This window comes from Rhinatrema bivittatum, chromosome 9, assembly GCF_901001135.1.
Source record: "Rhinatrema bivittatum chromosome 9, aRhiBiv1.1, whole genome shotgun sequence".
Lineage (NCBI taxonomy): Eukaryota > Metazoa > Chordata > Amphibia > Gymnophiona > Rhinatrematidae > Rhinatrema > Rhinatrema bivittatum.
The window spans coordinates 192,538,043-192,565,941 of record NC_042623.1 but is presented as its reverse complement, the minus strand read 5'-3'; the positions used below and the strand labels follow the sequence as shown (position 1 = coordinate 192,565,941).

General features: G+C 46.8%; 1 protein-coding gene across 2 annotated transcripts; it reads right to left on the bottom strand.

The window, feature by feature from the left end:
* Window positions 1–922: 922 nt before the first annotated feature.
* PLAAT1 (phospholipase A and acyltransferase 1) lies at window positions 923–21,937 on the bottom strand. 2 transcript variants are annotated; one of them, XM_029616624.1, is made up of 4 exons: window positions 21,309–21,937; window positions 3,852–3,990; window positions 3,420–3,688; window positions 923–1,807 (listed from the first exon to the last, which is right to left on the bottom strand). In XM_029616624.1, the coding sequence occupies exons 2-4, from the start codon at window positions 3,988–3,990 to the stop codon at window positions 1,706–1,708; spliced, it is 510 nt and encodes a 169-aa protein (XP_029472484.1). In that variant the 5' UTR covers window positions 21,309–21,937; the 3' UTR covers window positions 923–1,705. The 2 variants fall into 2 exon arrangements, with proteins under 2 accessions (XP_029472484.1, XP_029472485.1); XM_029616625.1 differs by having other exon boundaries at window positions 21,697–21,937.
* Window positions 21,938–27,899: the final 5,962 nt, after the last annotated feature.

Here is a 27,899-nt window from a genome sequence, read left to right as displayed (position 1 = left end):
CTGATTAACGGGGCAGATTTTCGGCAAGGTTACCAAGCCGGCAACCTTTTTTGAACTGTGGCAGATTTTCTTCCTTTCCCTCCACCTCAGCTGGAGTGGAAGTGGGCGATTGCCCTCTGGCCCCCGACCTGCTACCTTGACTTTTCTGAAACTCACTACTGTTTATTAATAATTATTGAGCCCGATATTCAGCAGCATGGCAAGCAGCAAAGTCAACCAGATAACTTTATCCAGTCACCCGATAATTCAGCAGTACTTATCCGAGTAAAAGTGCCCCTGAAGATACCTGGATAATGTTGACCTGCTTAACTTTTAGGCCTGCCCTTCGCCCTCTCTGGAACGTTTCCAGCTTCATGTCTGACGTGGCTAGCAGTGCGCACGGACAAAATCTAAATGTCCCCTTTTGAACAGGGATGGCACTTTTTAAAGACTGGCACTTGTCTTGATAGCGCCCGAAGCTGCCTAGACAAACCTTTTGAGTATCCAGGGATGAGGGAGGGCAAACTCGCCTCCTCTTAGCACCGAGCACAAACAAGCCCTAATTTTTGGGACAACCAAGCTAGCTAAAAAAAAATCAAAAAAAAAAATCACAAACTCTGAACAAGAGCCGCCGTGTACAAAAACTTGCTTCACGAATGCTCGTTACGGTTTTTTTCCTAGAGGGCTGGCCTTGACCATCTCTGCTATAGGTCTATGGACATTTTTAGTATCCGAGCTACTGCAGGACGTGAACGTGACTGCGCAGGTCCTGCGCTCAAGCACCATCTAAGCTGCACGACAGTGCTGCTATACAGTATAAGAGGTGGGGACTTTCACATCCTAAAAATGTATCGGTCAGATGTTAGTCTCTTTTCATTTCTGTTCAGCCTTTAAGCAGTACTTTTTTTTTTTTAAACATTAGAGTCATCAGAACAGGTACGTCTAAAATAAAACTTTTTACAAAAATGCTTTTTTTTTTTTTTACACATTTAACCACATGAGTTCATGTTTCATGTTGAAAACTGCATATCAGAAAATAGTGCTTGTCAATTAGCAGCCAGATTCAGCAGGTACTGAGTTACAGTAAAAGCCCCCGGGGGAGACACTTCTCTCTGATGCGGCAATTTAATTCAAAATAGAGAAATATTCACAAACGCACAGCTTTCCAGAAATATTTTGTAGGGTTGTCTTTCTGGAGCAGTCACGCCCCTTGGCTGTGGGTAGCGTTAAGGCAGCCGCCCTTGCACGGACACTTGGGATGGCCCTCACCTTTCACTCAGGGCATCTATCAGCACGTGAACCCTTATCTTGCGACAGCCACTGGCACCATCACTCAGCTTTTCACTCTGGTGGAATTGAGCAATCAGCGGGCGAAACACGGAGCCCCTCCCCCCCCTCCCTCACCTGGCTGCAGTTTTTAAGGAAGAGGTAAGTCGGTTCCTTCTTTTTACGAATGATATTTTCAAAGTTTTCCATACTGAGAAACCGCCAGACCTACTACAAACTCGGGACTGACTGACGAGGCCCTTCTGTACCAGAGCTGTGCTTTCAGCAGGTCAGCGCCGAGCCTGTTTCTCTCCGACGATCATCCTCTGTAAAAAAAACAAGTGTTGTGCTTCTCACGTAAATTTCTTTGCCAGCAGATTTTTCCGGTGGTTATCTTGAAACCCCCTACTCCCCCCACCCACACACCAACACGGTGCTAATTTCTGTTTGGTTATTCCGGTTAATAATGCCTTTGCCTAGATCTGTTCTGAAAGAAGCCCAGCGCTGAGAAGGCACCGGCGGCGGCCGTCACAAATCCAATAGCGCTGATAGCTCGCTTGGCCTGCAAGAGAAAAAAAGGAAAACTCACGTGTCAGGTTTCCGACATGAACTGGTGGCGGGAATTTACAGCTTCTGTTATTATTCACCAGCGCTCGGAAAAGTGACGGTGGCCAAGAGGAGGACAAAACGGCCTGTCAGCAGTGCTTTGCTAGGACTCTGCCAGCTCCGAGAGCTTGTGCATCAGTCATCATTATCCTCATCATGTTTATTTATGAAATACTTTTCCAGCTGGAGAGTTCAAAGCGTTTCTACAGTGTAATGCAATGCAATGTAATACAGGAGCTGCACAAATTCAGTTTAATAGACAATCATGCACAGTTAAGCACAGAACAGAATATATTACAGAGCTAAGTACGGCATATAAAGCCAGTTTTAAAAAAAAGGGGGGGGGGGGTTTACACTGTTATATCCAACCACATCTCGCTCTGCACACCCCTCCCTGGTCAAGGCATCTTACCAACGGACACTCCTCATCCCTTGCTCAGCAAGGTGGACGCAACTCAGTTTTACAGAAGTCACAGCAGGGCTGGGTTTCAGGCTGACCAATGCATGCAAAATAGCCAAATGTATCTGGTGAGTATTGCCGTGACCATCCTGAAGGGCAGATCTTTTGTGGCTGGCCCTCAAGGAGCAGCATTGCTTACTCCTATAAGAATACAGTCACTTCCCGACCATGCTCCCCTTTCACACACACAGGGTTTTTTTGGTCTCCAAACCTGTGTCCACTGCTGCTGTGTGGCAGGTCAGTGCTGGAGCCGGGTCTGTGGTCCGGCTCCTAGCCAGGGAGTAGGAATGTCATTTTAGTGAACCCTCCAGGCACAGAAAGAAACAAGGACATGGAGTCTGAGCTAAAAAAAAAAAAAACAGGGCTATCAGCAGGTAGGAGGTAGGAACACAGCTCCCATGCATGCAAGGGGGGGTTTAAACCAGGATTAATCCGACTTGAAGAAATAAAACTCGTCAGCACATCTAGCCACAAATCACACTGATGCTGCTCTCTGGCCAGTGAAAATTGCTAATAATTTGCAGGTATTTTACATGTGAACGCAATGGGGCAGATTTTTAAAAAGTACGTGCGCGCGTACTTTTGTTCGCGCAACCGGCGCAAACAAAAGTACCGGATTTTAAAAGATACGCCCGGGGTCGACGCGTGCGCAAGGCTGCGCAAAAATCGGCAGCCTGCACGCGCCGAGCCGCACAGCCTGCCTCCGTTCCCTCCGAGGCAGTTCCGAAATCGGAGCGGCCTCTGAGGGAACTTTTTTTTTGTCCCCGTCCCCCCCCCACACCTTTCCCTCCCTTCCCCTATCTAACCCACCCCCCCAGCCCTAACTAAATCCCCCTCCCCTACCTTAATTTGTTGAGTTACGCTGGCAGGATTTACGCGTGCAGGGCGTTTAAAATCTACCCCAATATTCACAAACATGGCTGGCAGAAGTGCACCTGCCTAATCTCAAAGATTGGAATGATTAAATCTGTTGTGCCACATCAGTCCCAGCATTTTCCATGAGTGCAGGGATTCATTTAGTAGAGATCAGGATGCAGAAATCTGTACACATCTGTCCATATGTCCACATGGGACTGCAGCAATTTATGTGCAATAAAAAAAACCGTACCTGATCAGAAACACCTTCTCCATATCTAAGCAACGTGACAAAATGTTCGCAGTTGTTCCCAAGCAAGTCGTACGAGACCTCTTGGTCAATGAGGTACTCCGCCCTCCGAATGATCTCCTCTGCAGGAAGCGGCGTGTACTTATCATCGTACTTGTTGTTTATTTTGTAAGTGTCGCTGCCCACCGCGTCCTTCAGCAGCTGCATCCTGACCAGTGCCTTCCTGCTGAACACAGACTTGGCACTCGCAAACGAAGTAGCTGGTCCCTCATCTGTGGGAGAAAAGTGACGATAGAGAGAGAGACGAGTAAGACCTGGCACAATGGCCCACCCACCCCCCACCCTGGAGTACCGAAGGGGATGGGCCAAAAGCATTCACGTAAGGATGAGGTCCTCCAAGCTAACAAAAAAAAAAAAGGAACCCCCAGATCTTACCTACTGGTGCAATATTAATGACGTATCCATCACCAAGGTAGAGAGCCCAGTGCTGATAAGCAGGCCGGAAAATTTCAATCAAGTCCCCAGGCTCAGGGTTTCCAGGGAATTCCACGCTAAAGCAGCCAGCAGAAGCCATCTGAAACACATAAATCATCTCTTGCTGTTCAGCACAGCAGCAGCAGAACACAAGATCACACCCAGGAAAGAAAAGACGGACATTTCTGTATCACTGCAACACGGAAGCCATTAAACTGTCCCTGCTTTACCACTGCATGAAGGGCCAGCGCCCAGAGCCAAGAACAAGGATAATGGTAAAAAGAGATAGGGGTTCTCCAAAAGCTCACCGCCAACTTTTTTTTTTTTTTAAAACCTAAAACATCACTTTGAAAACTTTGTGGTGGTGGTGTTGTTACTCAAACACGGCTGCAACTGCGGATTGCGGCCGCCGGGCGATGAGCGCTGGAACCGGCGGCCGATTGGCTGACAGAGAATGTTCCATTCTCTAACGTCTTCAAGGGGGTTTCGTGCAGAAAAATAGCACACCTGCACGTAAGCAGCGTGTGGTCATTTATATGCTGTTTTATAAACACTGCATGTACCGGTATTTTTTTTTGGTTTCGTGTGAGATGAAACCGAACGATGTATTTTAACGATGTAAAAAATGAGGCGGTCTAGGAGCGTTCCTGGCAGGGTCAAGAAGTATGCATTAAGCTGCTATTTTATAAGAGCTACACATGTATAAATTATTGAACTTATTTGTACACTTTTACATCTGTTAATTGGCTGGTGCAAGTGAAATCAGACTTGTCTGATGTCCACGGTTTTTGGGTGACAGGCCTGGGTGAACTGGTGAGGGTTCGGGGTGAGGTTGCTAGAGAGTCCAGGCAAACTGGTGATTTTATGCATGCAAATAAGTATTTTAAAAATGGCACGCATGCATATTTTATAAAATTATAAAATCTCTGCTTCCAGGTATATATCTGGATTATTATGCATACGAGTTATATTTTTTTGCACCTAAGATATACGCATATACGTTTATAAAACAGAGAAAGTAAGCACTTTCATTGCTCTGCAAATATTTGTGCGAACTGAAACATACGAGCATACTTTCAGAGCAGGACTGCGTGATATTTTATAAACTGTGTAGCTCCCATTGCACAATTTATAAAATGCTAGGATAAATCTCTGCATGTCCAGATATACACCTATAGGGAGAGGTGCGAATAGGTGTGAAAGTTAGGTTCCCTGAGGCGAGAAGTCGCCATTTCCCTGCAAGGATGGTAGAACAGGCGTGAGCACACCTTGTACTACTTGACATGAAGAGGGATCACATCTGAGTCAGGTTTTGTTCCAGCAACCTGTAAATGCACCTTAGGAAGCTTGGAATGGGCAGAAGAACGGGCCCGACCGCAGGCACACCAGGAAACAGCTGAGATTTATTGTGCGTATTTCAACCAAAAAAGAAGGTTCAGAGGAAAACATGAGAATGCTTCTTTGCGGGCAAGGACAGCAGATCCCTGGGATAACGTACAAGCACGGTCGGTAGAAACAAGAACTGCGACTGAATTTAAACGCTGCTTGAGAGTGATTATGGAGGACGGTGGTAGGAACAAGGCTAGGAGGCTGCAGCAGAGGAAACAGCCTCCCTCGAAAGCAGAGGCAAGGCAAGAGGTGATGGGGGAAAAATAAAAGGGAATGGAAGCACGAGTTAGGGACTCCGCATACTATGGGTTCACCATGGGGGGGGGGGGGGGGATCAGCAGGCTACAATTTCCCCAAAAGTATCCCAGCCAATCCTGGCAGACTGTGGGTGGCTAGAAAAAAAAACAAAACAGCCAACCACCTCACTAGTTTTGGTAGCTACACAGATTGTTACAAAGCTTGGTGGTAAGTCAAGGCAGGGAGGGGGGCAGAGATGTTGGATTAAATTTGGGAACTTACTGTACGCACTCATTTGCCCAGGATGGTAGAGAACCAAAGATAAGGACAACAAAAAACCTGACTCGGATATGGAGTGGTATCCTACAAGCAGTCACGCCGCTACAGCTGGCAGCAGGGATATACCCTAGTAGGGGTGGACAGGAAGAAATGGGCAGACTAGATGGGCCAGTTGGTCTTCATCTTAGATCACCTGCTATGTCACTAGGTAAAAATGTATCTTCCCTTCAGCTACTCGTGCAATAACTGACAATGTAAAGCAGGTTACCAGCGTTCAGGGCCCCAGGTTCATGGCTTAGACAAAGCATCTGCTGCCGTTCCGGAGCTCAAAAGCTTCCTTTGGCCCGCAGGCCAAGCTCTGCAAGACCTTCCTGATCACGAGCATGTCTGCACCTAGGAGAATAGCGCTTCCTAGCAACCAGGCACATTTCTATCCAGGCTTTCTTCTGTGCAAACAGGAGAGCTGCAAACCTTTGTCTGGATTCATGATGCACAGTTTTCCTGCATAGGATTACACCGATAGCTTGAGTCGCTAGACTGCTTCTTACCCCCAACTCCTTTCATAGATGCTCTGGCCACCAGTGGAAGCCCAAGCCTCCATGCCCTCCCAAGGAAAAAAAAAAAATCTGTATTTATGTTTTCTTTTCTTGGTGTTACGACAGTCGCTGCCTGACGTCTCCACTCCGCCCTCCTTATCTCTTTGGCGACTCCTCCTGCGGTTGATGGACGTCTGGCTGCCGCGGCATCTGCCTGCCGTCCTTTCCGGCGTCCCCGGTCCGGCTTGGGCGCTGCATCCCGCCATCAGTGAGTTACCATCTAGACTCTCTCAGAGCTGTTCCCTGGAACCAGGTACTTGCTCCTCGAGGGCCTGCCTCTATTCCAGCTTCTGTGTCACCTTCCGGGAGAGACCTCTGTGTCAGTAATCAACCAACGAGGCTCCATACCAGAACTCTGTGTATGCTCCACTGTACTCACTATCTCAGTTTCTCTCCACTACAGCACAGCTATTGAGGGATCGCTGTTCCAGTGTCCTGAGGGACTACAAGCCCAGCAGGGCTTCATCTCTACTCACTACTGCCACCTCTGGTGGCTTCTCAACTCTGTCTAATAAAAGATAATTCTGTGTTGTGTGTCCCAAAGCTGAGCCTGACCTGTGACCCCTCACGGGACTTCCCCCCATGGGCGAGGTCATCTGCCACAGTGCCCAAGGGTCCACCCAAAACCTTACAAACAATAACACTTGGGCAATGCGAAATCTGAATGTTATTAAGTTATTTATTTTAGAATTTTGTTAATTTTTGTTAATTTTAATCAATTGTTTTATATTATGATGTATTTTAGAATTTAGTTTTAATCTATTAATGTTTATGTGGTTTGAATATTTAATATGTTAACCGATATGAAGTTTTACAAATACCGGTATAAAAAAAGTGCATAAATAAATAAATAAATCTCAAAGGAGCAGGTACGGTAGGACAAAGACCATTAGGTCATCCTGGGGTGGACCTCCTTCGTGGTTTGTAACTATTTTAGGGGTGTGTGGTCTTTAACCAGTTTACAGATGACCCCACTCTGAGAAATACCACAGGTTTTAATTTAATTTAAAATATTTATGACTCACCTATTTAACCTTCTAAATGAGTTATAATTAAAACAAGCATAAAATTAAAACATAAACCATATGTTATAGACAAAAACTTACAACTGTCTCATGAGTAAATACACTGGACTAATGGGCAAACTCAAATTTTGTATGTATCATTTGTTCGTAAGTAGTAGCTAATACATCACCATCATAATAAATATGACCCCCTGCTATTTTATTAATTCTTCAAAAGCCTCAGCAAACAGATGTGTTTTTGAAATTTTTTCCCAAAGGTTTTCACATCAGTTATGGTCCTCGGTTTCTCTGGATGGGAGTTCCACAACTCAGGACCCGCTGCAGAGAAAATTCGCTCACTCGTTTCACGGACACAACATTTTTAAGATGGAACTTCCAGGAAGATGTTATTAAGTAATCACAGTGTGTCAGCAAAGCACTGAAGCTATAAGACATCTCAGAATTAAGTACCTCAAAGATCATTATATCGATCTTAAATTTGACTCTCCATATGATAGATAGGAAGTCCACATACCACATACTGGGTTTCTCTGGGGTACAATTTTCTGCTTAGGTGGATAAGATGTTCTATCTCGTCCACTTCCTGGGACAACGCAGTTCCCACTCTGATATCTAAGGAGTCTGTCTGAAGTGTGAATTTCTGTAATAAATCTGGGCTTCTCAAAACTTGTGCCTTGTACAGGAATTTGTTTTAACTGTTTGAAAATCCCTCTCATAACCTGGGGACCAGATCATCCAGCTGGGAACCCCCCTTTATTGTAAGATCTATCAGAGGAGCCATGAGAATTGAGAGTTGTAGGATAAACTAGCAATACTGGCTGACCAGCCCTACGAAGGACCTCATCTAGGTCTTGGTCCTCAGAATTTTATATCTTTGGAGAGCAGAAGCTTTCCTGGCAAGAGTCTGAACCTCTCTTCCCTTCCAATATTTTAATCCACAATACACACTCCCCAGGGATGACTATGAGACCCATTTCCTGCTGAGACCAGATCACAGGTTTAAGTCTATATGATGGTATCGTTTAAATAGACTGCTGCATACTTTGATGAAGCCTCAGTATCATGTTGATAAGCCATTGAAATGAGACTGGAGCAGTATGCAGGCCAAAGGGCATCACTGTAAAATGATACAGTCCTTATCAGTAGAAAACACACTTTCTTCTAACACTGTGTAGCTTGGGTCTTTACCCTGTTACACATCACATTAAAATTATTTTATAAAGTTTAAATATACTAAAAAAAAATGCATCATTTTTCTCCTCTGAAATGAAGCTTCAATTTTTGACATCAACAGGCAATCTTGCTTCTATAATTAAGTGGATTAAATATAGATAGCCATTAATTATAAAGAGGGCTTCTGATTTTAGGTTTTAACCGCTAAAACATCCTCAATGCAAAAAATATAAACTATGCGTTTATTTAGATAAAAACGAGAAAAACACAACTTCTAGTAGTTTCTCAACCCTCCTCTTGTCTGTCTTGGTCCTCCACTCTTTTGTTGTGCATTTTCCATGCTAATGACTCCCCAACTGCACAAATCTTTATACTTAATTCAGCCACAAAAGTTACCCAGCAATAGTCCCTGCGGTTGCGAGAAAACCGATAAAACACTAATTTTTTTTTTTTTGTATTCTCAAAGAGCCCCTGATTAGCTAGAAAATAAGCATCAAAAATGACAATTTATAAAAACCTAAGATTAGAAGCACTAATTATAAGATTATTATAGATTATCCAGAGCTTGTGACATTCCAGGACACAGGAGCAAACTGTCAAGCATTCTGAAGTCAAAGGAAACTCCGAGTGTTTGTTTCATGTTTAGCTAGGAAGAAATTCACTATGTACTCCCGCAATCCCCCACCTACCCAAAAACAAATTATTGGGAGGTGGTGGCAATATATGGTGAGCGCATTTCAGCATTGCTAAGTCGTGCTCTGGAGGAACTTTCCAAACCCTGTCACTATACCGGTAAGAGACTTGGAAACCTCGAATATATTACAGCAAGTCTTGCACTTCCCGGGGAGCTGATGTCACATAACAGTTGGCCTTGGACGCTTACAACTTTATCAGAGCTGTGCAATAACCTCTAGTATAGGCACGAGTTTTTCAAATGCAGGATCGCGCTTAGGGGATGGTGAATCAGGGCTATTGCCCTAGGCCCTGTGTTTTTTGGGGATGGGGTGGGGGAACCCTACACTGCCACGGTAGCCCTGTCCCTACCACTTAGCATTTCCTGTTGGAGGGTGGGTGGAGCCACGTACGTCAGTATTTCAGGGCCCTGCTCCATCTGATTTGCTCAGGGCTCTGCACAAGACCAACCCCCCCCCCCCCCCCCCGGGGTCAGGTCTTGTCATGTGTTTTTTCTTAATTATTCACAGATGTGACATCAAACACTTAAGGGCCTGATTGTAAAAAGCGTTTACACAATGTAAAACTGGGTTTTACTCAAGTAAAAATGCACTTTACTCGAGTAAGTGAGCTTTTGAAAATTGCTACAGTATATACCATTGAATTGCCCACAGGATTTACTCACGTAAGTGCTCTTTACTTTACTCGAGTAAGTAAACTTGATTATTTATTTATTTATTTATTTCATTTCTTTTAATATACTGATGCTCAAGACAGGTCTTATCGTACCGGTTTACAATGAACTAGGGGAGAACCAATTAACACAGCAGGCGTAAAAAAGTTACAATAAAACAGGGAATGAAGAACTTGGTCATTGGAAAAGAGGGATAGGTAAAAACAGTGACAGAGAGCAGAGAGCCGTTGATTAGATAACAGAGTATGTACATTCATTTCGTGGTTCAGATATCAAAATGATCAGTTACTGATCAGTTACTGGCAAAGAGGATAGTTGAATGAGCAGATTCTGGCAAAGCAGTTCCATAGAGGGGGGGACAGGGGTAAACTGGGAAGTCAGGTGGGGGGGGAGGGGGGACAGGGAGGGAGGTACTAGGGGGGCGGGGGGAAGATGGGCGGAGCAGGAAGAAGAGGCTATCTTCAGCGATATGCTTGAGTGAATAATAACATTATTAATTAATAATGTTTAATAACAGTTACTTTACTTGAGTAAATGACTTTTGAAAATTGCAGGTGAATTTTCAAAGAAATTACACGAGTAAAGCAAAATTGCTTACCTTGTAATAGGTGTTATCCCAGGACAGCAGGATGTAGTCCTCACATATGGGTGACATCAGTAATGGAGCCCTATGTACGGAAAACTTCTGTAAAAGTTTCTATGAAACTTTTGACTGGCACCAGAGTGCCTACTGAGCATGCCCAGCATGCCATGATATTCCCTGCCACAGGGGTCTCCCTTTAGTCTTTGTTTGTAGCAAATAGCGTTAGCCAAAAATAAAATAATAAAACGTATCGGACCCAACTCCGCGGGGTGGCGGGTGGGTTTCGTGAGGACTACATCCTGCTGTCCTGGGATAACACCTATTACAAGGTAAGCAATTTTGCTTTATCCCAGGACAAGCAGGATGCTAGTCCTCACATATGGGTGATTAGCAAGCTAGAGGCTGATTCATTTTGTGCTGAAATGACCGTAAGGTATTGTTATTGAAATGAATCAGTCGAAATCACAGCAGGTTGGATGTAGAAGGAGTTGGGATTAAACTGGAAACAAGTTCTTTAAGACGGATTGTCCATATGCTGAATCTTGTCTTCCCTCTTTGTCTAGACAGTAGTGAGCTGCAAAGGTGTGAAGAGAACTCCATGTTGCTGCTTTACAAATGTCCAGAATAGGTACAGAGCGAAGGTGTGCTACTGAGGTTGACACTGCTCTGACTGAATGTGCTTTTACTCGCCCTTGGAGAGTAAGGCCTGCTTTTTCATAACAAAATTGTATGCAATCTGCTAGCCAGTTTGACAGAGTATGCTTACCCACTGCTTTACCTGGTTTGTTTGGATCATAGGACACAAACAGTTGATTTGATTTTCTTTGGGCTGCAGTGCGGTTTAAATAGAAAGATAACGCACGTTTACAGTCCAAAGTGTGTAAGGCTCTCTCTCCCTGGTGAGAGTGAGGCCTAGGAAAGAATGTAGGTAAAACTATGGTTTGGTTCAAATGAAATTCCGTGACAACCTTAGGAAGGAATTTTGGATGTGTACGGAGGACTACTCTGTCATGAAGGAACTTCGTGAAGGGTTCGTAAGTTACTAGTGCTTGTAGTTCACTGACCCTTCTAGCTGATGTAATGGCTATGAGAAATACCGTTTTCCAAGTAAGGAATTTAAGGTCACAGGTATTTATGGGTTCAAATGGAGAACGCATAAGCTTGGTTAAAACTACGTTCAGGTCCCATTGAATGCTTGGGGAATGAACTGGAGGTTTAATGTGAGTTAGGCCTCTCATGAATTTACTGACGAGAGGCTGTGTGGAGAGAGGCGCATCTCCTAGCTTGTTATGATAAGCTGAGATTGCACTTAAGTGTACCCTTACAGATGACGTCTTAAGACCAGAGTCTGAGAGATGGTAAAGGTAATCTAGTAGCGAGGTAGTGGGGCAAGTGAAAGGATCTAGATCTTTCTGAGTGCACCATAAAGTAAACCTTTTCCATTTGTAGGAATAATTCTTTCTAGTGGAAGGTTTACGTGCAGCTATTAGTACCTGAGATATATTGGTTGAAAGGTTGAATGGTTGCAAGATCAAGCTTTCAACATCCATGCTGTCAGGGACAGGGATTGGAGGTTGGGATGGCGCAACTGTCCCTGTTCCTGAGTTATGAGAGTGGGAGCTACTCCCAGGCGAATTGGATCCCTGACTGAGAGATCTAGCAGTGTGGGGAACCATACTTGTCGAGGCCAATATGGGGCTATGAGTATCATGGACCCCTTGTCCTGTTGTAGCTTCACTAGTGTTTTGGTTATGAGCGGTATTGGTGGATACGCGTATAACAGGCCTGAGTTCCAATGGCGGGCAAACGCGTCCTTTGGTAAGCTGTTCTGCTGGAAGAGGAGAGAGCAGTAATTGTTCACTTTGTAGTTCAGATGTGACGCAAAGAGATCTATTGTTGGTTGACCCCAGCGTTGAAATATCTTGGTTGCTATCGCTGGATCGAGGGACCACTCATGTGGTTGGAAGTGACGGCTGAGGCGATCCGCTACTGTGTTGTGGATGCCTGCTAGGTAGGTGGCCCGTAGTAGAATTGAGTGTGCTAGGGCCCAGTCCCATATTTGAGCTGCTTCCTGACAAAGGAGGTACGAGCCCGTACCACCCTGCTTGTTGATGTACCACATGGCTACTGTGTTGTCCGTTTGGATCAGAACAGTCTTGTGTGAAAGGCAGTCCTTGAATGCATATAGAGCATAGCGTATAGCTCGAAGCTCCAGGAAATTTATCTGAAAGGAGGCTTCTTGCTTTGTCCACTTGCCCTGTGTTTTCAGATGAGCAATGTGCGCTCCCCATCCCAAGGTGGACGCATCTGTAGTTAAAGTCACTTGTGGAACTGGTTGCTGGAAAGGTAGGCCTTTGAGCAAGTTGATTGGTGATGTCCACCAGAGAAGGGAAGACTTCAGCTCTGGTGTTATCTGGATGTGAGTGGACAGTGGCTGAATGGCTTGAATCCATTGAGATTTCAGTGTCCATTGCATTAGTCGCATGGTCAGTCTGGCCATGGGAGTGACGTGAACTGTTGAGGCCATGTGTCCGAGTAGGATGAGGCACTGATGAGCTGTGACTGTATGTTGATTGCGAATAGAATGTACTAGGAGAACGAGCGATTGAGCCCGGTCTTTCGGAAGAAAGGCCTTTGCTGTGATGGTGTTGAGATCTGCACCTATGAACTGCAAATGGTGAGATGGTGTGAGATGGGATTTGTCGTAATTGATGAGAAATCCCAAGGAGTGAAGCAATCTTATTGTGAGATGGAGAGAAGTGACAGCTCCGCTCTGTGTATGACTTTTGATGAGCCAATCGTCCAAGTAGGGGAACACATGCACTTGTTGCTTGTGAAGATGTGCCACCGCTACTGCTAGACATTTTGTGAATACTCGAGGTGCTGATGCAAGGCCGAATGGTAGCACCCTGTATTGGAAGTGTTGACCTTGTACCAGAAATCGCAGGTACTGTCGATGAGGTGGAAAAATGGGAATGTGAGCGTAAGCGTCTTGAAGATCCAGAGAGCAGAGCCAATCTCCTTTTTGAAGAAGAGGTAGCATGGTGCCTAAGGACACCATCCTGAATTTTTCCTTCTTTAAAAATTTGTTGAGATTTCTGAGGTCCAGGATAGGACGTAGACCCCCGGTTTTCTTTGGAATGAGGAAATATCGGGAGTAGAATCCTGTGCCCCACTGAGGCCTGGGAACTCTTTCGATGGCCCTGGCAGTCAGGAGGGTAGATAATTCTGCTTGCAGGATTGTGTAATGATGAGATACTGTCCAAGACGGAATAGGGGGATTGTCTCTTGGTACAGTGAGGAAGTCCAAGTGGTACCCTTGAAATATGATTGAGAGTACCCATTGGTCTGTAGTGATGGAGGTCCAAGTTTGAAGATGGTGAGCAACTCGGCCTCCAACCGGTACTTGTGGATAAGGATTTTGGGAATGACTCATGCCCTCTGGTTGTACTTCAAAATCCGGAAGTGGACGCCGCAGGCGGAGGTTGTTGAGGCCTAGCAGGTCTTTGGCGAGGCTGAGACCGTTGAGCAGGTCTTTGTTGTCTGGGCCTGGCTACTGGTGGATAATACCGCCTAGGGCGGTAATATGGCTTTCTTTGTTCCCTTCTTGGAGGCCTCCTTGAAGGTTGATGTACCTCTTGTGGCAGCTGAGAAAGCTGTTTGAGGGTTTCTGTGTGGTCTTTGATGGTGGCCACCGCCTCCTTGACCTTATCGCCAAAGAGGTTCTCCCCTAAGCAAGGCAGGTCCGCCAAGCGCTCCTGTACCTCTGGTCTCAGCTCTGAAGATTTGAGCCAGGCCCATCTTCTAGCTGTTATTCCGGATGCAGACAATCTGGATGCTGTTTCAAATGAATCATACGTGGCTCGAACCTCGTGTTTTCCTGCCTCTAGGCCTTTATGTACGAGGTTTTGAAATCCTTCCTGAAGATGGTCAGGTAACTGATGAGACAGGGATTCAACTTGTTTCCATAGGTCACGCTGGTATTGATTCATGAAAAGCTGGTATGAATTTATCCTAGATACCAGCATAGCAGCTTGGAAGATCTTCCGGCCAAGATTGTCCAAGAACCTATTATCCTTTCCAGGAGGTATGGAGGCGTGTTGCTTTAATCTTTTGGCTTTCTTTTGAGCCGACTCAACCACCACTGATTGGTGTGGTAGTTGAGTTTTTTTGGAACCCTGGGATGGGTTGTACTAGATAAGTGGCATCCGCCCGCTTATTAACAGCTGCCACCGACCCAGGGTGTTCCCATATCCTGTACATAAGTTCTTGTAATACTTCATGAACAGGAATAGCAAGAATTTCCTTGGGAGGATCCACGAATTGAAGCACCTCCAAGGTTTTTTGCCTGCTGTCTACTTCAGAAATGAGAGAGAAAGGAACTGTTTGAGACATTTCTTTAATAAAGTTGGAGAAAGACAGATCCTCCGGTGGTGACTTTCTTCTATCTTCTGGCGGAGAAGGCTCAGAAAGGAGGTCTTCATCCGAGGAGAATTCTTGGTCACTATCATCCAGAGGGTGCTCCAACGGCCTAGTAGGCTTAGCTGGCATTTCGGATAGTGGAGTCTGAGGTCTAAGGGGTGGCGTGACACCCGAGGGACCTGGTAATGGCTCTTGATTCTCATCTACATCTATAGGTTGTGGTAAAGATGAGAAGCAATGGATCAGTGAGTCCAGCTTGTCCATTAATGGTTGAAAAATGGATTCTTGAGAAGGCATTGACGGTGCCATCGGGGTCGATGGCCGTGGTGGAATCGATGGTAACCGGGGAATCGGCAGTGCTGGAACCGGTGATTGCGGCCTAGGTAGAACCGGTGATGGAATTGGCGCCATCGAGGAGAGCGGTGATTTCCTTGGCATCGGTCGTGAAGGAATCGGTGATGGGACCGGAGATCCTCCTATGACCGGTGTCGATGGCAGAACCGGAGTGGCAGGCCGTGGCATCGCCTCGATAAAGGCATCCTTAACCGCTTGACGTATGTAACTGTCAAGTTCCGCCCGCATGGATGATGTGAACAGAGCACCCATGGGGGGAGGCGGTGGCGGCGATAGCAGTACAACCTCAGAGCCCTGAGGAGGTACGATTCCTTCCGCCGGAATCGGCGAGGGTTGGCCTGCTGGTGGCTCAGAAGCCTTACTTTGGAGCCGGGCTTTCTTAATCGGTGTCCCGTCCTCCGCCGATGGCTCGCCGGGTATCGAAGCGGTGGTTGCTGTGTGCGGCCTGCGATGCCGATGGCGATGTTTATCTTTTTCGCGCCCTTTTTCGCTGCTCGATGTGGACGCTCTGGACGATGGAGAGGGGGAGGAAAAGGGAGCGTCTCCCGACTCACCTGAGTGACGTTTCTTCAATACTACTTTCCTAATCGACCCAGCCGGAGACGATTGTGTGGAAGTAGACGGAGCAGTAATCAGCTGTATCTTGAATAGTTGCTCCATTTTGTCCATCCGTAGACGTCGACCTTTCGAGGTCATCGTAGCGCATAAGGGACAATTTTTTACATCATGACCTTCACCAAGGCAAAGTACACAGTCTTGGTGAGGGTCTGTGATAGACATATTTCTCGCGCATTTCGGACATTTTTTAAAACCTGTAGCCATTTTGTGGCCAGACAGCCGTCGACGGCCTAGGACTCAGGTAAAATTGTTTTTAATCAAAAAACGGAACGGAACCGCGAGAACGGTAAAAACTCACCGCGATGACTAAACTAAGGGAGACCCTTTGCGGTTGAAGTTTTTGAAGCTTTCCGTAAGGAAAAATATGTGGAGAATCCCACAGGACTCCTGATAACCGCGAGGCTAACTGCTTCGCGGAAAAAAGAAGACTAAAGGGAGACCCCTGTGGCAGGGAATATCATGGCATGCTGGGCATGCTCAGTAGGCACTCTGGTGCCAGTCAAAAGTTTCATAGAAACTTTTACAGAAGTTTTCCGTACATAGGGCTCCATTACTGATGTCACCCATATGTGAGGACTAGCATCCTGCTTGTCCTGGGATAAATGTTACACTCCACTGCAGCAATTTTCAAAAGTCATTTACATGCATAAAGTGCATAAGTTATTGGAGGAGAAGTCCATTAATTGCTATTAATCAAGTTTACTTAGGGAAAAGCCACTGCTCTTATGGCATCAGTAGCATGGGATCTTCTTAGTGTTTGGGTACTTGCCAGGTACTTATGGCCTGGATTGGCCACTGATGGAAACAGGATGCTGGGCTTGATGGATCCTTGGTCTGACTCAGCATGGCATGTTCTTATGTTCCACTTGGGGTACATAAGTTTATAAATATAGAGGATAATTTTCAAAAGTATTTACACTCTTAAAACTGGGTTGTACATGTGTTAATGCACTTTATGCATGTAAGTGAGCTTTTGAAAATTGCTACAATATATGCTATTGAATTGTCAATAGGTTTTATGTACATAATTGCAATTTAAACCCATAATTGGGCTTTTGAAAATTGCTAAAATAGCATGTCACATTTACACACATAACTCCTTTGAAAATGACTTCCTCTGTTTGGTAAAATAAGTGCATACTTTTGGAAATGTCAAATGTACGTGCTGGTTTGTTTCCCTCGACCTAAACGTCTCCAGAAATGATTCCCTGCAATCCAGCTGTAATTCTGCATGGAAGGAAGCTAGTGCATACTTTTAGCCGGCCAAGGAGGGAAATTTTCAGACAGAGGAATCTAGGTGCCTTGATTCGTTTTAAGATAGCTAAAATGCTTTGAAAAATGACCTTGTGAGAAACCATGATCTCTGTCAGGCCGATACAGAAAAATGCGCGTTCCTAGCGCCTCCTTTTTGACAGAAGCTGTGGCTGACAGCGGGTTTGACAGCCGACGCTCAATTTTTCCAGCGTCGGTTCTCGAGCCCGCTGACAGCCACGGGTTCGGAAAACGGACGCCAACATAATTGGGCATCCGTCTTCCAACCTGCAGGCCGCGGGCAGATTTTTAATTTTTTTTTTTAATTTTTAATTTTTTTTATTTTTGGGGCCTCTGTCTTAATATCGCTATGATATTAAGTCAGAGGGTGTACAGAAAAGCAGTTTTTTCTGCTTTTCTGTACACTTCCCCAGTGCTGGCCGAAATTAACGCCTGTTCATATTCTCTTCCCTCTGTTCTTATTCCCATCCTCCTGTTTATCACATTTTATTTATTTATTTATTTGTTTGTTTTTAATTTTTATATACCAGTGTTCCTGTATGACATACAAATCACATCAGTTTACATTGAAACAGCGAACCAAGAATTCGCCCATGGGGGCGGTACATGGAACGAGGTACATGGAACAAGGGGTACAAGAACTGGGATAGGGAAAACAGAATCAAAATAGCTAGGAAAAGGAATTGGTCAGGAAGCAATTCTAGCTACGCTAAGGGTTTTCTTGCTGTTTTTTTCTTGCTGCTGTTATAGTACAATCAGTTATTTTCTTAGTACAGTTGTTATAGTACAATCAGTTATTTTCTTGCTGTTGTTATAGTATAATCAGTTGATTTCTACCAATGTTGTTATGGTATAGCATAACCAGTTGTTTACTACCAATGTTCTTCCTGTCATCCCTCCTGCCCCTTTCTTTAGCCTATTTTAAGTTGTTCATTATATTTTAAGCTGTTCATTATTCAGTTCCGAGTTTGATGTAAAGCCTGTTTGCTAAATTTACAGTTTTATGTAAACCGATGTGATGTCCCCCTACTAATGTCGGTATATAAACATTTTCCAATAAATAAATTTGCATATTGCAGGCGCTATTAGTTTCGGGGAGGGTTGGCCGCGCGTTTTCGACGCACTATTACCCCTAACTGTCGGGCTGATACATTAAAGTGCGAACCGGTGGACTAGCTTTACCCCCTTATTTACAGGTCGATCCAGTAAGGCCGCGGTAGAAACAGTGCGGCAGTGTCAGGCGCACCCTTCCTCCCCGCACCCACAGTTCTCTTCACTAACTCCCCGATACTCTCCTCTAAACACATGCAAATGCATGCCGCGGCTTTAAAGCGGTAGGGAAGGGTTATGGCCGCGTAACCCATTTTACTGTGTAGGCGCTTAATACAGCGCCTATACAGTAACCAGGGTGCGACGGTACCTGTCATTTCAAATGTCATTTCAAATGGCATTTGGAATGACAGGAACCAGGAAGTGTAAAAAAACACGAAAAGTCTTTGTTGCTTCGTCGCTGTGTCTCTCCTCCCGGAGCAGGGCGCGAAAGCAGCCTTGCTCCGGGAGGAGGTGAGGCACAGCGGCGAAGACAGACGGGAGAGGAGAAAAAGCAGAGCCGAGCAAAGCGAAAGCGTGCAGCAAGCCGGCGAAATAGACCTGCGAGCAGAGGCAATAGCAGCGGTTCGGTAAGCCTGGCACCCTCCTTGATGTAGTACGTCCCGGATGTCCCCCCCTCCCCAGCGCGCCCGCCACTACCCCCTTTCATCAGCTGCATCCACTGCGACCCGGCAGTCCCGTGAGGCCTACAAAAAAAAAAAAAAATCCCCGGCTCCCGCGCCCCCGCACTGGCCCGCCGACTCTACCCCCCCCCCCCCCCCCTCCTCCCGATCGGGCAGGTAGGCGGCGGCGACGAAAACCAAAGCAATTTTTTTTTTTTCAAAAAGCAACATCACACATTGCATAAAATAATTTCTCCAGCCTTAAAGCGACTTACTTTTGGGATCTGTCAAGTAAGTCGCAAAAGTAACTTACTTTTCTGAAGCCATCACGATCGTAGCTCAAGACGAAGATGGCCGCCTGCACGGGGGAAAGCGTGCAATTGGCCGCTGAAGACGTGAGGTCACGTCTTCAGCGGCCAATTGCACGCTTTCCCCGTGCAGGCGGCCATCTTCGTCTTCGTCCGGAGGAGCTAAGATCATGTTCCTGATGGCTTCAGAAAAGTAAGTTACTTTTGCGACTTACTTTTGGGATCTTGACAGATCCCAAAAGTAAGTCGCTTTAAGGCTGGAGAAATTATTTTATGCAATGTGTGATGTCGCTTTTTGAAAAAAAAAAAATTGCTTTGGTTTTCGTCGCCGCCGCCTATCTGCCCGATCGGGAGGAGGAGGGGGGGGGGGGGGGGTAGAGTCGGCGGGCCAGTGCGGGGGCGCGGGAGCCGGGGATTATTTTTTTTTTTGTAGGCCTCACGGGACTGCCGGGTCACAGTTGATGCAGCTGATGAAAGGGGTAGTGGCGGGCGCGCTGGGGAGGGGGGGGCATCCGGGACGTACTACATCAAGGAGGGTGCCAGGCTTACCGAACCGCTGCTATTGCCTCTGCTCGCAGGTCTATTTCGCCGGCTTGCTGCACGCTTTTGCTTTGCTCGGCTCTGCTTTTTCTCCTCTCCCGTCTGTCTTCGCCGCTGTGCCTCACCTCCTCCGGGTCGCAGTGGTAGCATGGCGCTGTGAGGGGGGCGAAAGGGTATATACCCATGAACGGATTTGAGTGGGAGCGCTCTGTGAAGCGGGACATGCCCGTGAGGGGCATAATGGGTGGATGCAGCTGATGAAAGGGGTAGTGGCGGGCGCGCTGGGGAGGGGGGGGCATCCGGGACGTACTACATCAAGGAGGGTGCCAGGCTTATTGTTTTATTGTGTTTGAGTATCTTAAGCGGTGTCGATGGATTTGTTACTAGACTCACAGTCCTAACTCCTTCTAGGGGGAGGCGGTAAACTAACAGGTTAAGGCCGCGGCAAAACAGCGCGTTCCTAAGGAGATAATATCAGCGCCCGTTACAGTATCGGAGGGGAATAGCTAATTCCTTCATTATACAGCTTTTTCGTTCATTTACATGCTGGGTGCGGAAAGGGTTAGGTGTTTATTTTAGGAAGCGCTAAGGACGCGTGAAACTGGAGACTGTATGGCTGGATGGCCTTACTCGTCTGTATTGTGCGCTCCCAGCACGTTACAGACGGGCAATCTTTAACTGCACGTTACTGGATCGACCTGATAGTAAGGAGTAATAGCGTGTCGAAAACGCATGGTCAACCCCCCCCCCCCCCGAAACGAATAGCACCCGCAACATGCAAATGCATGTTGATGGGCCTATTAGACATTCCCGCGCGATACAGAAAGCAAAATGTGCAGCGCTAATTTCGGCCGGCACCGGGGAAGTGTAGAGAAAAGCAGAAAAAACTGCTTTTCTGTACTCCCTCCGACTTAATATCATAGCGAAATTAAGTCAGTGGCCCCAAAAATAAAAAAAAAATTTAAATGTGCCCGCGGGTCGGATGACGGGCGCTCAATTATGCCGGCGGCCGTTTTCCGAACCCGTGGCTGTCAGCGGGCTCGAGAACCGACTCCGGAAAAATTGAGCGTCGGCTGTCAAACCCGCTGACAGCCTCCGCTTCTGTCAAAAAGGAGGCGCTAGGGACGCGCTAGTGCCCCTAGCGCCTCCTTTTACCGTGTGCCCTCATTTGAATATTTTTTTTTTTTTACTAAATCGCGCGCCCAGAAGAGTGGCCTGAGCCCGCGTCAGGAGAGCAGGCAAGTGCCCGCTCTCCCGCGCTTCGTTCTGTATCGGCCTGTGTATAAGGGTTTAAAATTGCGCGTTGAAAACGCGCGGCCAAACGAGGGCTAACAGTGCGTTACTGTATCGGCCTGAGAGAGTAAAAAAAAACGCTTAAATAAATAAATAAGAGGTATGCCACAACGCATTGCGATTCCACCTACTCAGCGCGGGTGAAAGCTGCCGATGACATCTGTTGCATGTGCAAGAGCAGAAGAAAGGGCAGCGATCGCTTAGCACCCAGCAATGACAACGCATTCTGACGCCGCCTGAGCGTTACTTACGTGCGCAAAAGCAGAGCCGGGAGAAAAGCGGTCCAGAACAGGCCGGAGATTTACCGAGCGGTCACATCTTAGGCGCGGCAGGTCTCGCTCGTCGCCTGCCTCCCTTGCCTGCTGTTCCCGAAAAGCGGCAGCCTAGCGAGAATCCATTCAGGGCTCACAATGCCCAGACCTCGCCGCCACCGCCGCGTCAGTCGTCACGTGCTCCCGCTGGCTCGGGATGCCCGAAATAAAAATAGCACCACAAACAAGCCGGTGGGTCCCCTGCAGGGAGCGGATATCACAGGAGCGGGGCGGATGGCTGCAGACACTTATGTCATCGCTAGGAGTTGACGGCTCCAGCAGCAGCAGCATCCGCAGGGGAAGCAGGCTCGGAAGACGCTGCACTTACTGCAAGGCTGAGGGGAAATAGCAGCCGCGCCTTGGGCTTTCCTGCAGAAAATGCGCCCGGTACCCTCTTGCGGATCAGAAGGCGCGCTTTTTCCTTTAGCGCTGGTATCCCCCCCTCCTCATCCCCCTTCCGGACCCGCTTCAACCTGTTGCCTTGGAGCCGGAGGGGGTTCCGCCCACGTCGGCGCGTTTGGAAACCGGCAGCTGCAGCAAGTGCATGGGTGGGGGCTGCCGCGCGCTCGGCCGGGTCACGCGCCGCACTCGCTCATCGGTTGATGGAAAAACAACCAGGGGGGGCGAGCGGCCAATCAGCGGGCGGGAGAGGGTGGAGGGAGCAGATTCTGGGTGGGGCTCGAGCTGGTCCCCTGCAAGCGCGCGGGGCTCGGGCACTGAGAGAAGACTGGAGCTATTTCTGCAAGGAGCTCCGGCGTTATTTAAGATAAATCTATAAGTTTTAGACCTGCTATAAAGGTCAGTAAACGAGAAATATTATTATAAGGCGATTTTTTTTTTGTTGGACTACATAAGTATTACATGCCATACTGGGTCAGACCAAGGGTCCAGCAAGACCAGTGTCCTGTCTCCAGCAGTGGCCAATCCAAGTCACAAGTACTTGGCAAGTACCCAAACATTAAATAGATCCTATGCTATTAATGCTGGCAATAAACAGTGGCTATTCCCTATTGATTAATAGCAGTTTATGAACTTCTCCAGGAACTTATCCAAACCTTTTTTAAATTCAGCTATACTAACTGCCAAAACCACATCCTCTGGCAACAAATTCCAGATCTTAAATGTGAGTTGAGTGAAAAAGAATTTTCGCATAGGACAAGCAGGATGGTAGTTCTCACATATGGGTGACATCACAGGATGGAGCCCAATCACGGAAGGCTTTTGTCAAAGTTTCCAGAACTTTGACTGGCCCCTACTGGGTATGTCCAGCATGGCACTAACCCTGCAGCCAGCAGGGGTCCCTCTTCAGTCTTCTTTTTTCCACGCAGCAGTAGCCTTGCGGTTAAGGAGCTCTGTAGAGATTCCTGACAGGAATTTTCCTCACGGAATTACTAAAAGTTAATTTGCCCCACAGGGGGTCCCTCCTTTAACTTTTCCAAGCCGCGGTACTCCGGTAAGTTTTTACCGTTTTTCCATAGATTACCGTCGAGTTTGGCCCTCGGCCTACTGGCCATTGACCTACTTAGTCCCATCTCAAACCTTGTCGTTCATTGGGGCAGACTTGCACACCTTGCAGGCAAAGGCTTTTCTGCCTCGACAGTGAGCTCTCACTCTCGTGTCTCTTGCACAGCAGCTGCAGTCTCAGCACTCCGCGACTGCATGCCGCTTTCTCATCCTCCTGGAACACATGGCGTCCTCAGTTCAGGTCACACCAATGGCCCATTTGGCCATGAGAGTCATGCAGTGGACTCTAAGGTCTCAATGGACTCAAAGCAGTCCATTGAGTACAGGTTACATGGACAATGGACCCCTGCCGACCATTGTGTTGGCAGACAAGCTGAGTTGCATCTTTCAACCGCACGAGTGGTCTCTCAACCCCTTAGTAGCAAACTCCATCTTCCAACAATGGGGATATCCTCAAATAGACCTCTTTGAGTCTCCTCAAAACCGCAAAGTAGAGAACTTCTGCTCTCTCATTCGCAGCGAACACTCTCAGCCCAGAGACGCATTCTCCCTCTCATGGGCAACCGGTCTCCTCTATGCATTCCCTCCACTTCCTCTTCTCTCGAAGACTCTCGTGAAGTTACATCAGGACAAGGGAACCATGATCCTGATAGCACCTCACTGGCCACAGATTTTCATCATACTACCTACCTTTTTTTCCCAGGCCCCATTCCAATCCAGGAGGACAGGCTCTGCATACCCTTGACTGTAAACGGGCTCTAGCATTCTACCTAGACCGTACAGCTGCCCACAGGGAAAGCACTCAATTATTTGTCTTTTTCCATCCTAACAAGTTAGGGAAGCCTGTGGGTAAGCAGACTCTCTCCTCCTGGTTGGCGGACTGCATATCCTTTTGCTATCAGCAAGCGGGCATTCCATTTCAAGACCGTGTTAAAGCACACTCTGTGAGGGCCATGGCGACTTCAGTAGCATACCTACGATCGGTGCCTCTTCCTGACATTTGCAGGACTGCCACCTGGAGTTCTCTCCACACCTTTGCAGCCCACTATTGCTTGGAAAAAGCTAGAAGACAAGATTCCATCTTCGGCCAGTCTGTCCTTCGTAACCTGTCTACAACATGACGTACCAAAACCCTTCCGCCTGCCCGTTAGGGTTCAGGATGCCCACAGCCAAATTTTATCCCAGTCCTGGTGCTTTGCACACCTGGGTACATTTGGTGCATTTCTCGGACATCCTCGGCTCGGTACTCACCCATATGTGAGGACTACCATCCTGCTTGTCCTGTGAGAAAGCAAATGTTGCTTACCCGTAACAGGTGTTCTCACAGGACAGCAGGATGTTAGTCCTCATGAAACCCGCCCGCCGCCCCACGGTGTTGGGTTCGTAACATTTTATTATTTTATTTTTTGGCACTGCCTGTAGCTTTTAAACCCTGCAGCCAGCAGGGGGACCCCTGCTGGCTGCAGGGTTAGTGCCATGCTGGGCATGCCCAGTAGGGGCCAGTCAAAGTTCTGGAAACTTTGACAAAAGTGTTCCGTGATTGGGCTCCATCCTGTGATTTCACCCATATGTGAGGACTAACATCCTGCTTGTCCTGTGAGAACACCTGCTACAGGTAAGCAACATTTGCTTTCTCCGATTTTGTTTTAAATGTACTACTTGCAACTTCATGGAGTGTGCCCTAGTCCTTGTATTATCTGAAAGAATAAATTACTGTTTCACATTTACCAGTTCAAGTCCTATTATGATTGTGTTGACCTGTGTCATATTTACAGCCCTAGCCTTTCCTCATAGAGATGTGATTCGGCCGAACCTTTTGGTTCGGCCTTCGTTATCGGCCCGTCACAGGAAATTTCATTTTCCCGCGGTTCGGGCTGATTTTTTTTGGCCACCCTGAATTTCGGGGTTAATGTGCACTAACCCTGAAAAATGAATTTTCCCGAAATTTCAGGAAAATCCGCTTTGTTTTTCAGGATAGCCAAACCAGAACGAATTAGGCAATTTCATTCGGGATGAATGCACATGTACTTTCTCCAATTCAACCATAACTTTCTTGAGATGCAGCGACCAGAACTGCACACAGTATTCAAGGCGCGGTCTCACCATGGAGCGATACAGAGTCATTATGATGTCCTCCGTTTTATTTACTATTCCCTTCCTAATAATTCCTAACATTCTGTTTGCTTTTATGACCGCCACAGCAACCTGAGCTAACAATTTCAATGTATTCCTTTATGAACCCCAGATCTTTTTCCGGGGTGGTAATTCCTAAAATGGAACCTAACATTGTGTAAATACTATCCATAACCTGCTTTACAATCCCAATTCTGTATGGATTTGTACCATGTTACATATATACAAACCCACAAGACAGTTACGGTCAACAGATAAATGCTTACTGGAGATTCCATCAATCAGGACAACCTGCTTGGCATTGACAAGGAAAAGAGCCTTTTCGGTTATCGGCCCGACCCTGTGGAATTCCATTCCTGACTCTATCTGGATGACATCTAATCGCAATGAATTTCAAAAGATGCTCAAAACTTTTCTATTCAATGAGGCCTACAAATATAATATCTGAATCTAATCCAAGGTCTTTCTGACATTGCTAAAGTCAACAAGTTTGTTTCTTTTGTTCTATTGTGTATGTAAGTTCTCATTGTTTTTATTATGTACGTAAGCTTGTAAGCCGCCTAGATGGTCACGTAAGTGCCCAAGTGCGCGGTATATAAAAAACTTTTAAATAAATAAATACCACAAGGGTTATTTTTCCCTATATGCATCACCTTGAACTTGTCCACATTAAATTTCATCTGCCATTTGGACGCCCAATCTTCCAGTCTCTGCAATTTATCACAATCCACTTGTGATTTAACTACTCTGAATAATTTTGAGTCATCTGCGGACTTGATCACCTCACTCATGTACTTCTTTCCAGAGCATTTATGAATGTATTAAAAAACACCGGTCTAGGTACAGATCCCTGAGGTACTCCACTGTTTACTTTTTTCCACTGTGAAAACTGTCCATTTAATCTCTGTTTCCTGTCCAGTTTGCAATCCACAAAAGGACATCTCCTCCTATCCCTTGTCTCCATCTGCTGGCAGGGATGCATAAACCCAAGAGTCTGGACTGATCCAGGTACGTACAGGGAAATACGTTTTATTTTTGGAACTCTGAGGGGTACTACCCTGTCCAGTCGAGGTGGGCAATCCGGGGGTAGGTGACCTTTTTTTGTGTGCTCGCCCTGTGCGCCTATGGTATGTAAATCTGGTGGTCCAGATCCCTCCCCTTCCCAAGGCCGCCCTGGCATCTGCAGGCTCAGTAGGATTTTTTTCCTTGAGACACTCAGTTCTTTTTGTTTTGTAGTTTTAATCTAGTGCTTCCACTATAAAGTTGTATTAAAAAAAAACAAAAAACCAGAAAGTTTGAGCAAATAGTTTCTGAGAGCCGGGAGCTGAAGGCAGGCTCTGCTTGCTGTGCGGGCAAATTCCTTCTCCTCTCAGGCTGTGTTTTGGAGGGGTCTGGTTTCAGAATTCAGGTATGTTTTTGTTTTTTTTCTAGCTTCCTTTGATTTCCAGCACTCTACCCCATGGCTGACATGCCCCGCGGGTTGGCATGTCTTGCCAGCGGCTCTACTCGTTCGCATTTGAGCTGGCAAGGTCTTTGTTCTGGGTACTCCGACGGCAGGGAGGGCTCGTAGGGGGGGTTTTCCGGCAGCGAAACAGCATTGGGACTCTTCCGCGACCGGGTCAGTTTCGCAGCAGTCCTCCGGCCAGTGTCCTGATCCTCCTTCATTTCGGGCGGGAATGGTGGCCATCTTGTTTTCACTGTCAGCAGTTCCCGCGCCGCCAGGGGTTGGGAGAGGGAGGTTTCTTCACAGCTTTCCACAGCCTGTTCAGTTTCCAGGTTTGATAGGGGAGATGGGGAGGAGGAAGAAAGCCCAAGGCCACCAGTTCCCATACCCCTGCAGGGGACAGCAGCTGGTATGAGGCCTCTTTCTATGGATTTTGTGCTGCTGCTGCATGATGCCTATATGGCAATGCAGCAACCAGAGTGCAGGGCTAGGTTTTCCCAATCTCCACTGGTTCACCCTGTGGCTAGTCCATCATGGGGTCCCCAGGGGAAACAATTCTGGACTTAGCTGGGCCTCCCAGGTCCAAAGGCTACTCAGTCCCCTCCTGCTTCTGGAATATCACAAGAGATCTCAAGAGGAGGTACCCCAGGTCCCTAGGGGTGCAGGATGTCCCTGTCGACCTGGTGGAGCTGGGGTCCGGAGGGCCAGACCCAGATGACGGCTTGGTCGCCTCAGTTCCCGAGGGGGATGACCCGAAGGTGGTTCGCTTCTTTTAAGAGGGAGGAACTTGAGCCTTTAGTGCCTTTGGCGTATCAGGTCCTGGGGGTAAAGCTCCCCCGGGCAGTGTCCGTTTGGAAGGGGCCAATCCCATTCTAATATTATCTTTTATCAAATGAGAAAACAACCATTATTTCAAGTTGGATTTGTTATACATTTATAAAGATTTGTCTATCCTCAAATTTTCCATAGTGTAAATCAGTGATTTGTAGAAGCATTTATTAATTTAAATTTTTCTCCTGCTCAGTAAGATTAATTCTGGGAACAAATGAACACCAAATATCTCCTTGCAATTTCTTTTTTTATGTTAAAGGCGAAATGCTCACAGTAGGGGAAAAGCAAATGTGCTTCTGAAAGACAAAAAGAAGTGGAATCAATTCCTGTTTATAGTAGGCTAATGAAGGCCTGTACATTTTGTGAATGTCATGGAAAAAAGATTTGGGTCTTAGCAAGGGGTCCTATTGACTGAAAGCCAGAGCTGTGCCTTTTGCTAGACAACACTGGCCCTATGAGGGCAGTTCAAAATAGGGGGAAGTAAGGATAAAGGAGGAAAGGCTAAAGAAATTAGGGCTGTTCAGCTTGGAGAAGAGACGGCTGAGAGGATTTGATAGAGGTCTACAGAATCTTGAAAGGACTAGAACGGGTAAATGTGAAATGGTTACTTACTCTTTCGGATGTTGCGGTTCTGGCCGCGAGCGCCGCGACTAGACCCT

Excerpts from the sequence above, each read along its gene's own strand:
- PLAAT1 (XM_029616624.1), bottom strand. The coding sequence starts at position 3,990 with ATGGCTTCTGCTGGCTGCTTTAGCGTGGAATTCCCTGGAAACCCTGAG. Across the intron at positions 3,689-3,851 it reads CATTAATATTGCACCAGTAG|ATGAGGGACCAGCTACTTCG; the intron begins GTAAGATCTGGG and ends TTTCTCCCACAG. Across the intron at positions 1,808-3,419 it reads GAGAAGGTGTTTCTGATCAG|GCCAAGCGAGCTATCAGCGC; the intron begins GTACGGTTTTTT and ends TTTCTCTTGCAG.